At 31.3% G+C, this 15,102-nt stretch overlaps 1 protein-coding gene across 1 annotated transcript; it reads left to right on the forward strand.

Moving 5' to 3' along the window:
- LOC109362497 (E2F transcription factor-like E2FE) lies at window positions 8,043-9,434 on the forward strand. Its single transcript, XM_019608366.1, has 4 exons — window positions 8,043-8,046; window positions 8,605-8,811; window positions 8,881-8,916; window positions 9,158-9,434. The coding sequence occupies exons 1-4, from the start codon at window positions 8,043-8,045 to the stop codon at window positions 9,208-9,210; spliced, it is 300 nt and encodes a 99-aa protein (XP_019463911.1). The 3' UTR covers window positions 9,211-9,434.

Below are 15,102 nucleotides of genomic sequence, written 5' to 3' on the forward strand. Positions count from 1 at the left end.
GTACTTTGTATGTATTTTATAGGGGGGAATCAAATCTTCTCTATTTCATTATATTTGTATCAGTGAGAAACTTATATATGATTATGTAACTTATTTTCTTGATTTAGGATTTAATGATTTGATTGTTTCTGGTGATAGAAATGATAATATAAACTAATAAGCATAGAAGTATAAAAGATTTATTTTCCCACTTCTAGTAATTTTAAAACCCGTGTTATTTTTCTTTTATATAAATCATTTAATACTTCTATTGTGGGTTTGTGTACCTCACACTTTTTATATTTTAGCAATTGTGTCTCTCTTGTTCCTTTTATAAGTTGTGTCCTACTAGGAAATAAGAATCAAGAAAATAGCACTAAACCAACCAAAAAAATTTGGGTGATATTTCATCACATTTTGGATAAAGAATTAATTTTTTCAATGTTCATGGTAGTCCCTCTCAATAAGTGACGTTCACATGAATTAAATTATTGACCTTTTAAATATTCTAGGAATCTAGCAGAATTTTATACCACTAAATGAACCTCTTATTGATAACAATCAAAATTATTAAAAAATAAACATCAGAATATTCTTATTTATATAAAAATGGCACAAGCACACTGATTGTGCTTGCTTTTAACAATTTATATCTCCCACAACTTAGTTATATCCTCAGCCATTGGATCAATCAAAGGGCTTAGAGAATGAGAGATGTCCTATTATTGAGATGTTGAAAATAAATTATGTGGGGAAGTGAATGTTATATATTAAACTTAAGTTATAGTATGTTCAACTCACAAAAGTTGATGAGCAAATTAAGTTATGGGTTGACATAAAATAATTTATAGTATATTTTTTATATTACTAAGGTATTTATTTTTGTACCCTTTGAGTAAGCAGTTAATCTTTTGGGGTGTGTGGATATCTTTCATAATAAGTGTTGTTCCTAAGAAATGAACTATAAACCTTTTAGTTATCCGAGGATTTAACAATGTTTTATACTATTAGACCAACATCTTATTGGTAAAAAAAAATTAATATAAGAGAGTTGTAATAACTTTTTATAAATATATTGATTACTAATGATAGTTAAGCACTCTTCAATTTTTACAAAATGTAAATAAAATCTACAATAATATCACTACCATAGTAATGAATGGACTAAAAGTCATTGCTTTGTACTTGTCTTCCCAATGATTGTATAGTTTTTTAATCTTTGAATACATTTTATAAGTACTTTATTGTTATAAGTTTCTTAATCTTTGTATTATGAGTGTTTATTGAGAGTTTGTGGGGCACATGCCCTTAATGGTAACTAATGGACTTTTTAGTAACGGAGAGGATTCAAATTCATATAAATTTGAATTATCTCCATGGTAGTTTTTGTTGTTATGTATATCCTAAACTTTGTTTGTGTATTCATTTACGTTCCTTAAATTTTGTTGTTTTTCACATTGTTAGTTGTTTAGAACTTTCATACTAATCTCTTTATTATTCAAAGTACTCACATGTAATAAATTACAAACAATTATGTAGAAACCAAAATTTAGAAATGAAATTTAATTTATTGAGATTCAACATAAAAAATGTTAGTTATATCGTTAAGACTTATTACTTTAAATTGTTCATTCACATTTATTTTTGCTTTGATGTTGATGCTTCACTATTTGTTGTAGACCTTTGTACTTCTTTGGCTCCATGTATCCTTTCTAGAGTGTCCCAAATTTCTTTCGATATTTTGCAACTTGACACTCTAAGGAATTCTTTTTCTTCTAGAGCCGACAAAAGAATGTTTTTGGCTTTGAGGTCGTATTGCACTTTCTTTTTGTCTTCAGCGTTCCATGAAAATTTTGGCTTTATTTCCCTTATACTGTTGACAACAGTAAAGAGTATATATGGTCATTCTTCAATGACATTCCATATGTCCAAGTCTTGAGATTCAATAAAGATCCTCATTCTAATTTTGCAAAAATCATAGCACTCTCCAACAAAGCTTGGAGGGTGGTTGATGTTAGAACCTTCTCCTATGAATGATGTTGAGGTCATCTTGTTATAGGATCAAACTTGAGAATATCTTACTCAAATATAGCTCTGATGCCAATTGTAAGAACGAGGTTGCAACTAAAAGGGGTGAATTAGTTGACTTAAAAATTATGGCCACTTTTTCTACAAAATCAAGAGTTAACGTGCAGTAGAAAATATATGCAGAAAAATAATCAAGATAAAATGAAAGAGATAAGGGAGAAGAGAATACACAGTGATTTTTATACTGGTTCACCTTCTAGTCCACCGAAGGCTACATCCAGTACTCTTGCAGACTCCCTAAGAATTATGAGTTGTAATTACAATATGTCACCCCGAGATTTCTATGTACCTTACACACTCCCTAATCCTTATTTACTCTTGGAAAACACATTTCCAAGTGATTCTAATCTCTTTTCTTTTCACACCCCGTAAAAGAAAGTATTCTGCAACAATATTGAAGAATGTACAATAATGACATATTGCCTTTACAAGTATGAAAGTAGTATAACTTGCAATCCAATCAACTCTTTATGTATACCAAGTAATAATGCTCTTTGGAAAACTTTGAAACACTTTTAAGCAACTTCAGAAAAACAACTTTGAAGGTTAAGGACAAGTTGCAAAAAGTGTAGAGAAATAACTTCAGAATTAGTTTAAGAGCTTTTGGAAATTGTATAAGAGTTGTGTGTTGTTGTATATTGTTGTGTGTTTGTGTTGTGAGAGTTAAAGCCTTTATATAGACTTTTCAAACACTCATACCTTTCTGAAAGTGTAGGAATTGTTTGAAGTGAAGAGATTTCGTTTAGAGTGAAAACATTTCATTTTAAATATGAAATCTGATGCAACATCTCTCAGTAATCGATTACCCAAACTCTCTGTCCACTTAAAATTAAATTAGAGTAATCGATTACAGCAATCTAGGTAATCGGTTACTCAACTTTTCAAAACTGGTAATTTGTTACTCAAAGACAGTAATGGATTACTCTGAACAGTTTTAAGTTGGATAACTCTTTTCTCACACACGTAATCTTTTACTTAAAACAATTTTACTAAGTTGAAACACTCTTTTCTTGATTGTTCTCTTGCACCTTCCTCTCCTATCTATGTCTACTACAAGATAACAGTGTTGTTTGACAAATTATAAGAGGCACACTGGAAAAGTGAGCTATAAATAAATTAATAAGAGAACAATAGTGTATAATGACTCATTTCTCATTTTTTCTTATTTCATCAAGATTGTTCATGACTCCTACCATTTTAACTTGATGTTAAAGTATAATTATTCATTTATTAACTTCCATTATTTATATGTTATTCTAAGATTAACAAAGAATCATCATGATTTTTATTACAATAAATAATATGATGATTTTTCTTCCTCATCTCAATATCCAAGGCAGAAAAGAAACCTGAGGCTGGAAAGAAGTGAAAAATGCTTCAGCTATTATTGAAAGATCATTGATGAAAAACACTTGAGAAAAACGCCTACTACTATGGTCAAGAAGTCTTGGGCTGAAGGAAAACTAAACCAGGTAGATTATGATTATCTAAATTGGTTGCTCATTAGGTGACTAGTTTAGGATTCTTTTCCCCCTTCAACACTTGAAGATGTTTGGCTTGTAAATTTCTATAAGTCTCTAAGTCCATCTATGCAACTCTGGGAAAGTGATAAGTATATGTACTTGATGAAGTTTTTAGAAGCATGAGGGATTAATTCTTTGTGGCTCCAGAGAAGGTGGCATAAGCTTTTTGTTACTTTAGAAAAGTTCAAATATGGAGGAGATAATTTTTATGCTAAAATTCAGAAATAATTGAAAATAGTTGTTGCAAGTGGAGATGGTAGTGCATATGGCTTCTTGTGGATATCTTATATAAATTATTTTTTTGAGAAGTTCTCTTACATCAATGACAACAATAATTCATAGTATTAAAATTACAAGAATCTTTACATTATTTTCCTATTCTTTATCATCTACCCCTAATTATCTCTTTTATTTTCTACTTTATTTTCTTTACTTCTTTCTCTCATTAAACACAAAACATTGTTATAGTATGTAATTTCTTTTTCTTTCATCGAAGCATCATGTAAGGATCAAGATTAAGGTCAATTTATTTTCTCTCTTTCATCCATTATGGTTGGTTTTGTTGGTTAAGCTTATGTCAAAATAAATGGTTAAGCTTTGAATGAAATTGTTTCTGCCTATGGTGGTTAAGCTTATGATTTCAAGACTAAGAGATGAAGATTCGCTCACCAGCAAGAGGAGGTATTAGAGTATATATGGTGTTCAATACAATCATTTCAAACTTGAAATGCTTGATACACTCTAGCTTGTAGGGATATTAGAATATGTGAAATTCTGTAAGAGTTAATTGATTAACATTGTAGTTAATCGATTAACTAAGTTAGTTAGTTTAGTTTGTTAAAATGAATTTTGTATGCGATAATTGATTAATCAACATAATTAATCGATTATGTGGTTAACTGATACTATTTTATGTTTTACTAGTTGTTGTATATAAATGATATTCCTCTATTCATTGTAATTCAATTCAATTCAATTCAGTAATGAGAATATTATGATTCATTTATCATTCTTTCTTGTTTCGTCAAGGTTGTTCATGACTCCTACCATTTTAACAGTGTAACAATCACCCTCCTCTTATGTTGTAACACTATTTATTAAAAATAACACAAATGAATCCCAAAAAGATATTATTCCCGCATAGAGTTGTTGATCTATTTGTGTAAAGTCTCGTTAAATCCCAATAAAATCAAAATGTCAATAGTTCGATTTCTGATAACAACACTTATTATAAAAAAAACAAACACATTCAAAAAACAGTTAGTTACTATTAAAATGGTAGGAGACATTGACTAATTTCTTGATGAAACAAGAAAGATGAGAAAATTGAATCTCATTCATTGAATATTGAATTGATGATTTACAAAGTTACAATGAATCTTGTATATAAAGGAAAGGAAAAATTAACTAACGTAACACCAAAACTAACTAACCAACTAACCTCATTTATTCTTAGAAACTAATAACTTGAGCTACAACCAGCACAATAATATAATCTCCCATATTCACATACACTATTATTTTTATGATACAATATAACCAAAGTAATGAAAATGAATGTTTGTCTTATAAATATGGGTTATGGTCTCCAATTGCAGACTACATCACAACACATAACACAACAAGAATCACAACATACATGCAAACATGTCATTCTCTTCATCCCATTAGAGGAGAAACTCAGGCTAAGAGTGGTATACAATTGGAAGACCAAAAAACGTACATGTTCTATATGAGCATGCATTTGCATACAATGACAATAAACATGAAGCTGAGTGATAAATGACAAATGATGCTAAGATTAGTATAAGGTTCACTCACCATATTCTATATGAATATATTAAGGTACACTTTCGCTCTAGTTTTATCTATATTCATCTTGATAATTTGATATGAAAGATTTTGGCCATATATAATGATAATGTTCGTCATCTTTAATATGTATTATGTATATTTAAGTATATAAAGTATCTCCTACTACCATTAAAGTCTATATTAAATATTATTATAACATTTTTTTCATATTTTACTTCTACACACATCTCAAAAAACTCATCTATAAATCAAAGGATAAAAGAAAGTTATCACAGAATTGTAAAAATAAAAAAACCATTTGTCATCACCAACCTCATGTGACAAGTTCAATTGAACTAAGTAACCCATTGCCTCTAAGTTACATACAATGATCTTGAGCATCATCTTGTGCATTTAAGAAGTGATAGAGACATTGAGTATGACATAATATGTTTAATGATTTTAATAAAATAAATGACATTATTCATTAACAATTGCACCATATTTAACTTGAAATGAATGATAAAGCTGGAAGAAAGAATAGAACTTTAATTGAATTAGTTGTAGCTATTATGTTAAGTTATGGTACAACATCATGTTGGTGGGGTGAAATTTTATTAACTGTATGCTATGTGCTAAATATAGTCCCCAAGGCTAAAAGCAAAATTTTCCCATATGAAATTATTAAAAATAGACAACCAAACTTATCTTATTTGAGAACTTGGAGTTGTTTGGTCTATGTCCGGATACCAGACCCCAAGAGAGTTAAACTCGCAAGTAGAGCCTATGAATATGTATTCATTTAGTATGTTATATACAGTAAGGCGTACATGTTTTATGACATTAACACGAAAATGATCATTGAGTCTAACAATGCAGACTTCAATGAAATGAAATTCCATTTTAAATTGAGGAATAGTGGGGGCACAACAACTAGTAACATACTTGTAATTAGCAATAATGATAATAACGACGAGTTAGAAATAGAACCTAAAAGAAGTAAGAGAATAAGGACTACTAGAGACTATGAACCTGATTATATGGTCTATATATTGGAAGATGATCCATCAACTCTCCAAGAAGCTTTGACTTCTTTAGATGCTGATTTGTGGCAAGAGGCCATAAATGATAAAATGGATTCTCTAGCATCTAACAAGACCTGCCATTTAGCTGACTTGCTTCCTAGTTACAAACCGATTGGTTGTAAGTGGATATTAAAAAAGAAACTGAAACCTGATGACACAATGCATAAATACAAGGCTCACCTTGTAGCTAAGGGTTTCAGGCAAAGAGATAATGTAGATTTGTTCGACACCTTTTCACCTGTTACAAGAATAATATTCATTGGAGTACTAATTTCGCTCGCTACAATACATAATTTATTAGTACATCAAATAGATATTAAGACTGCTTTCTTAAATGATGATTTTGAAGAAGAAATCTATATGGAACAACCTGAAAGTTTTGTAATACATGGGCAAAAAAATATGGTTTGTAAGTTAGATAAGTTATTGTATGGTCTTAAGCAAGCACCTAAGCAATGACATGAAAAGTTTAACGAATCCATGATATCGAATGAGTATAAGGTGAATGAAAGTGACAAATGTATTTATTACAAATCAGGAAATGACATTTGCACTATCATATGTCTCTATGTAGGCGACCTACTCATTTTTGGTTCCAACATTCATGTTGTGAATAATATGAAATCAATGTTGTGTAACAACTTTGATATGAAAGACCTTGGAAAGACAAGTGTAATCTTTAGTATAAAAATTACTAGGTCAAAAGAATGAATTTCTTTGATCAATCTCACTATGTGGAAAATATGTTAAAGAAATATAAATACTTTGACCGTAAACCTGCTAGCAAACCATATGATCCAAGTGTAAAACTTTTTAAGAACACTAGTGAATGTGTAAGCCAAGCTGAGTATGCTAGCATCATTGGTAACCTTTGGTATGCCACTAATTGCACTAAACCCGACATTGTCTATGTCGTGGGATTATTATGCAGGTTTATCAGTAGACCTAGTATGGAGCATTGACATGCTATAGAAAGCGTAATGAGATACCTTAAGAAAACAATGAACCTTGGATTACATTACAAAAGGTTTCCAGCTGTCTTAGAAGGATTCAATGATGTTGATTGGAACACACTTTCAAATGATTCTAAAGCAACTAGTGGCTATATATTAACATAGCTAGTGGGGCTGTTTCTTTGAAGTAAAAGAAATAGAATATTTTGGCTAATCCACTATGGAAGTTGAGATGATAGCACTAGCAACAACTAGTGAAGAAGCAAGTTGACTGAGAAGCTTGCTTGGAGAGATTCGCCTATGAGAAAAACTGATTCCAGTTGTGTTGATCCATTGTGATAGTACCGCGACTATTGCAAAAATTAAGAACCGCTTTTATAACGATAAGAAATGACAAATTCATTGTAAGCACAACACCATTAGAGATTTACTCTCTACATGAGCTGTTAGAGTGGAGCATATACGCATTGAGAATAACTTAGCAGATCATTTGACGAAAGGACTAGCTATAGAGAAAGTCCATAATACTTCTCATAATATGAGACTATTTCCCTTAGAACGAAGATCACTCACGATAGTAACCCGACCTAACTCACTTGAGATCCCAAGAAATATGTTCAATGGGTAATAACAAGTCGTGAAGTGCTATGAGAATGAACATGCCATACAATTATGAGAAACATGATTCGTGTAGCATATGTAAGGATGTGTTAAACTCTTAATGAGATCTATACTCTAATTGGAGTAGAGTACCTAGGCTACAGGAGTACACTCGATAGACACCTGTGTGAATGTGGAATTGGAGGCCGCTTCCTATGAAATTGTGGGGCATAAATTTGTAGAGCATACACACACTATACTAGGATAGACGTGCATCATCTTTAACGCAGAGCTTTATAGATTACACCTTTGAAAATGTTGTGTATTATTTGATGTTGGAGATAGAGTTCAAGACTACGAGTCACTCTAGTAAAACCTGGATCTTATTCATTATCAGATCGCATGACACCTTTATTTATGCACAATCTTATTGAGAGTATAGAAATTCCCAGAAATTGCTTTTTAATGTCAAGTGCGGTATTGTTGGAATTTGTTGAAAGAATGATGTTTTAAAGTAAAATGAAAAAACTCACTAGTAATTTGTTTGGAGGAGGAAAGTTGAAAGACTTTATAAACCTTAAGTTCGTGCGGAATTCAGCCAGAATCCTAAGAAGCAAAAGGCACCGGAACATGTTAGTGGCCTAAGAAAAGTAGATAGGAGCAATTTAAAACAATGCACAAAACATAGTTCAAGCAGCTACCACTTTGGTCCTTTGGCTCCAACCAATGTGCACAAAGTTGAAGCTTCTTCCGAGAATAATAATGTGAACCAGGTTCAAGATTGGGACAGTGATATATAAATATTTTCAGGTGATATATAAAGTTGAACCAGGTTCCGAGAATAATAATGTGAACCAGGTGCAACTGCCCACCGTCCACATTATCAAAATGAAGGTAATAAATATTTTCATCTTTGCATAACAGTGATATATAAAATTTTGTTTTGTAATGCTTATTCATCAGTTGTTCTATTTTGTTTAAAGTGATTGTTAGATAGTTGTTTGATGTTGGTTCATCAGTTAGGTGTTGGGAGATTGATTATAAGCCTTGTTTAAACTTCACAGTGGAGTGGCTTGAATATTGGTATGTTGCTGAAAATTAAACTTATATGATATTCTACTTACTTTTGATGTAGTTTTGAAGGAACTCTTCACCCATTACATGGAAGCATGGAAATCGTGGTACTAGGAAATTGCTAGAAAGAGGCAAGTACAAATTTTGTAACTCATGTTTGGAAATTCAAGTAGATAGAATAATAGCTTTCTTTCTCTTAATAATCCATTGTTGGATGCATGTTCTCCAATGTGCCAGCTTATTAGAGTCCTTGCAAATTCCTTATCACTTATTAAGTTATTATACAGCCTCAACCCTCTAATGTTAAGGAAAATATGCGCCCATTACCACAAAATAGAGTTCAAGTGATAATAGGGTGAGTGTGCCTTTCACTTGAGTGTCCTGCGAATAATATTGTACTTAGATTGTTTGGTTAAAGGAGGAGAGGGAAAAAAAATAATCTTCTATTTGATTTGTTAAAAAGAAAGGGAAATATGATTACTTTTTTTCTCCTTACGTGATTTGAAAGGAATGGTAATATGGTATGGAGAGTAAAGCTTTTAGAATGAAGTATTAGTCATATTCAATTCACTGCATGATCCTTTATCATTTTTAGTTCTTTCTTTAATAAAAATAATATATGAATGCTAGATAATGTATTATAGGGTTTCTTTATATATATTGAACTTAATCATTAAAATAATAAATATAATGTTGATAATAGGTTTGTGGTGTGGACAGTTAAGACACAAAATGGTACTCAATAACGGTGATGTTGTTCTTTTAAAATTATTATTCTAATGACTTCAAGGTATTTGACAGGTTGTTCTTAATAGGCACATGCCTCGACCGAATAAACTTTCACGCCAACTTTGGAGTTATATTATATCAAGTCTTCACAAATGTCATATGAAATCACTATCATGATTTGGTATGATCCACACCTTATTCGATGTCAATTATTAAAACATTTGCTTATCATCAATTTACTTATCACAGTTTTGAAGGTGGTTGGTACCAGCCCCAAGGTTCATCAGAGATATACTGAGTCACTAAATAACAAATAAAATTAGACAAGGATACATATTAAGGTGTGTTTTCTCAATTGCAATTTTGCAAGAATTTGTTGTATTGTCTCCCAGACACAATTCTTTCTTTATGCCAGCTTCAAACCAAATAAACATACAAATTTGGATATACTCACACAGTCAGCAAGACACTATATGGGAAACTAGCATGACATTTTGTTCTTGTTCAGCATACATTAGGACTAGCATTATTTAATTAATTTTAAAAATGGGCCAAAGCATCACAAATCGATGATTTTTAATTACTTCAATTCTAAAGTGTCAGGGCATTATGTAAACAACTTTATTGACTAGTGCATTCAACAATCGATAGGGATCATTTCACAATTACATGTTTCTTTTGCATGGTAAGATATTTAGTTTGTCTTTTATCCAGGGGAAAAAAGATAGACACTCAAGGTTAATTTCGCATTCACTGATTTTAGGATATAAGAGTCATATCATTCTCGTAAGTTACGACCAAAACCGCTATGTTTGTTGCCACCCCATGGGGCTTGAGTGAAGCATGGTTGAGAGCAATTGACCCATACAATTCTGGCCTTAACAGCCTGCAATGAAGCAATATAAACTCCGCAATTTCACAAACAATCTGGCTATCTTGTTGTTTCCTATCATAACTTAGGATCGGTCTCACCTTAGTTATGCGCTCACATCTTTCTAGTTCATTTGGTATTACATGCCATTAGGTGCCATAATTAGGTAAAAGAAAACCACTCTTCAGTGTGGGGTTGGGCTTCTTACTAATTTTTGGGAGGATCACTGAGTGATATAGGTGCCTTGAAGGATTCATTCTCAAAGCTTTTTAGTATGTGTTATGATAAGAGGGCTCAGGTGAAGCAATTAGGTGTGCGGAGGAAGGAGGTGTGGAACTGACAATTATCGTGGAGAAGAGAGCCTTTTAAGTGAGAAAGATATGTAATAGATGGGTTGATGGAGGTTCTGAGCAGGATACAATTAAAATAAGATGGTATTCATAAATGGATTTGGAACTATAACGTTTCTTATTGCTGTTCAGTTAAGTTTGCTTACAAAGCGATTTGGCAAGCGGAAGAGGTCAGTGTTGAGGATCACGTGTTGTGAGATACAATTTGAAAATCTCGAGCTCCTCTCTAAACCTGGGTGCTTGCTTGGAGAATTATCTCATATATGATTCCTAGTAAGTGGAACATAACACAAAAATGTGGTAACTTTACTGGTAATAAGAGTGGAAACAGACCAGGCCGCCTATCATGAGACTATAATAGGCTATGATAGGTCAGACTTTTTTCATTAACATATCATCTTCAGGCTTTCTAAAAAGCTTATTTAACTTAACAATTCAGACTTTAGGTCATCTAAAAGGCCTATTAAGCCTATTAGCCTATCGTCCTATTTAGTTATATTATATAAGAATATTGAAATCATACTATTTTAATATAAGTAATGTCAATATAAAAATGTATACAAAATTATAATTTAATTATTAGAATTAGATAAGTCTAACTAAAAGTAAGCATATAATCCCATTACAATATAGACATGATAGTCTATTTCATGACTATATAATATAATATGCCTTTAAACAGACTAACAAGTTAGACCAGACTATTAAACATGTCATGCATATGTTTTGAATTTTTTTAAATAGACTAACAAGTTAGGCCCAAACTCCTTTATGTTATAATGGTTGGGTCTAGTTAGATGACCTGTCTTGTTTCCACCCTTAACTGTAGTATGATGTTCTTTGTGTTTGGTGTCAGAATCATACGAAAACTACAAATAACCTTTTCTTCTCTTGTCGTTTCTCTTACCGAGTTTGACAACTTCTTTATGGGTGGTTGAGGCTTACGAGGGGTGTTACCATCTTCTGCTAAATTTCATTGGTTTCAACATCTTAACTCTATTAAGGGATACCAAGCGGAAGATGTTGATTCTTTGTTTGGATGACTGGAATTTGATCCTTGTGGAAATGTAGAAATGACATTATCTTTAACAACAAGAGCAAGTGTATAGAGGAGTTGCTAGACGAGATAAAGTTTAAGTCTTGACTTTGGATCAAAAGTAAAATCAAAGACTCTTCTATGTCTTGGTTTGAATGAGTTTCTAACCCAATTGTTTGCTTGGATTGTTATTGCTAATTGTCTCCTTAGGCTCCAGGTGTTCGTAGTTTGTTGTTGTTCTTCTTGTGGGAATGTTTAAGTCTTGGAGTTGTTTTTTCTATTTCTTTTCTTGTACATGTTCTATTTTTATTAAAATTTTCACGTTAAAAAAAACTCTTCAAAGTTTGGCTACTCCAAACTTCAAACACCAAACCTTGGGCTGGGAAAGTTCTCACTTGGGACACCACTTCAATTGGGTATGGGTGATATGTTAAACGGTTAAGTTATGTTTATTGTGATATAAATTGATAAGTGTAAAATTAGATATCATGAAGTTTTATAAATATATATAACCTAGACAAATGGTTACAACTCAACTTGTAATTGTTCAATCGCATATTATTAATTTATTGCTATACGTGTATGACCAACTTACTAGAGAAGAAAGAACTTTGAAGATTTCAAACCTTTTCATCGTCAAGCACGATGCTTGGTAAGACTCAACAGAAACGCAATCTCTTGCACTGAAAGATGAACGGACTTGTGTCCACAACTCCACACATATAACGGTGTAATAATTAACATAACAAACAGAACAAAAATTAATTAGATACTACTAACAATCTAACATATACATAAGCTTGTAAATGATATACATAACATCTGAAATATGAAATGTATAGACGAATCCCAATAATTAACATAACAAAGATGAAAAATCGTACATACACACCAAGAATGAATGAATTCAAAGGCCAAACTGAACATGTAGATATCAGCATATACCAACCATCAAGTAAAAAGAAATGAAAACTAAAATAAAATAAAAACGTATATATATACTAAAACAATATTTGGATATAACTAGGTTTAATTCTTCTGTTTGATATTGGAACACTTGGTCTTGATCCAGTTAAAACCAACAGAGGTACCATCTTTCAACTTCTTCACCCCAGTGGAAGCCACTGATTTGGTCTTGTCAAAACCCTCTCCAATTTTCTGCTTGTATTTGTTGTTGTTGTTCTTATCATGACCAACCATCCTAGGATCTGGACCATTGTCCCATTGATCTGCCCATGATGTTCCATAAGAGTTGTTCCCTTTATCCATTTCTTCTCAGTTATGATCACTATTCCAAAATTGCTTTATATTGTGGAATTGATAATTTGAGGGATTATAAATACAAGGTGATAAATATATAGGTGTTTTCAGCAAGGGACCGATTCAATGTTTTTCTTTATAATTATAAATGCTTTTGCTAGTAGTTGATCTACAAAATCAACTATATCGAAATGCGTGTGCATGTGGAATAATTGCGTTCATGTGTTGTTATTATCAGGAGAAAAAATATTAGGTTGAACGAATTTTATACATTATTAATATATTATTCATCATTTATATTTAATTATTATTAATTCTTGAAATAAAAGTAATTAAAATAAATGATAAATAATATAGTGATTATATATAAATTACAATACATAAATTTACACTATATTATTATTATTATAGTTTATAGCTCATGTTCAACAAAGAAGTCTACAAATGGAAGCTTCTTCTACTCTTAGAGAAGTTACCTTATTTGAATATAAATTTAATTTAATCAAATTAATTTCTGAAAGGTTTGGACCAACAGAACCAATCCCATGGCTTGGTGGCTCCTAGAAGCTTCGAGGGCCCATCTTGGTGATTTGTATAGTCAAAGTCAAAATAAAAAAGTCAAAAATGAGATAACACCAAAGCCCTTACGTAGTATTATCTAATTCATTTCTCGGTTATAGCTGGATCCATTAGTGGACCTTATACTTTATTATATAATAACCGTTAGATAAGAAGAAATTTATGTTATTTGGTTGTTAAACTTCTATGAATAGAATTATTAACCGTTCACCATCTTTTTAAATTCAAGAAAATTATACAATAATTGTATAACGACATTTATACAGATACCAAATATGTAATATGTGTAAATGTAAAAAGTAATATACATAGTTTCAATCAATATGGAGGGTGTTCATATAATTTACACTTAAATTCCTTACTCATTGGTATGATTTACTGGGAAATAATTTATAAATGTCAAAATACAAATAATTATAAGTTGTCTTTATTTTGGTGATTGGGATATATAATATCGGTTTTGATTGGCTATTTGGGTAAGGTAGAAATTTGCAATGGAATGATTTTTAAACTTTCAAATTTTGAAAGCAGTTTGTGTGATCCAGAAGAAACTTGTTACAGGGTTATTCATTGTTTTTGTAAGACTGCATGACATGGTTAGAGGATGGTTAAGGAATGGAGACCTTGTTGCATGGTTAAGCAATGGAATATGTAAATTATAAAGTAAGATGTGATATAAAAGAAGAGTAGCATATGAACCCAGATGAGTTATGTGTGATTACAAATTAGCAATAGTGTGTTAAATAACACAAGTTATTCACTTCAATGGTTGCATTCATAATTACTGTTAGGAAGTAGCAAAATATATCATGAATTATGGTATTCTTAGAGATAATGGTGTTATGGAACATCAGAATCACAATTGATACTTAGAAGATCTAACTAGTGCTACTCACGTGATACTTGATATCTTATTCATATTATTCATGTTTATGTAAAGGAAAAGATAAATGAATATATAATATTCCAAACACGTGGTTAGAAATTTAGAATCCAACTTCGAATCAGATATCAAGATTGAAAAACAAGCCTTGTTGATAAAATTATATTGATATAGAGAAAACAAATGTCAGGCCTAGCATTTTCATAGTTTTTTCTAAGCAGCCCAAACATAGGAGCAAAATTGAGGAAGGCCCAAGCATGCATGAACTAAGGCATAAGGGAATTTAGTTTTGCCCACA

This window comes from Lupinus angustifolius, chromosome LG01 (assembly GCF_001865875.1).
Source record: "Lupinus angustifolius cultivar Tanjil chromosome LG01, LupAngTanjil_v1.0, whole genome shotgun sequence".
In the NCBI taxonomy this organism is placed as follows: Eukaryota; Viridiplantae; Streptophyta; class Magnoliopsida; order Fabales; family Fabaceae; genus Lupinus; species Lupinus angustifolius.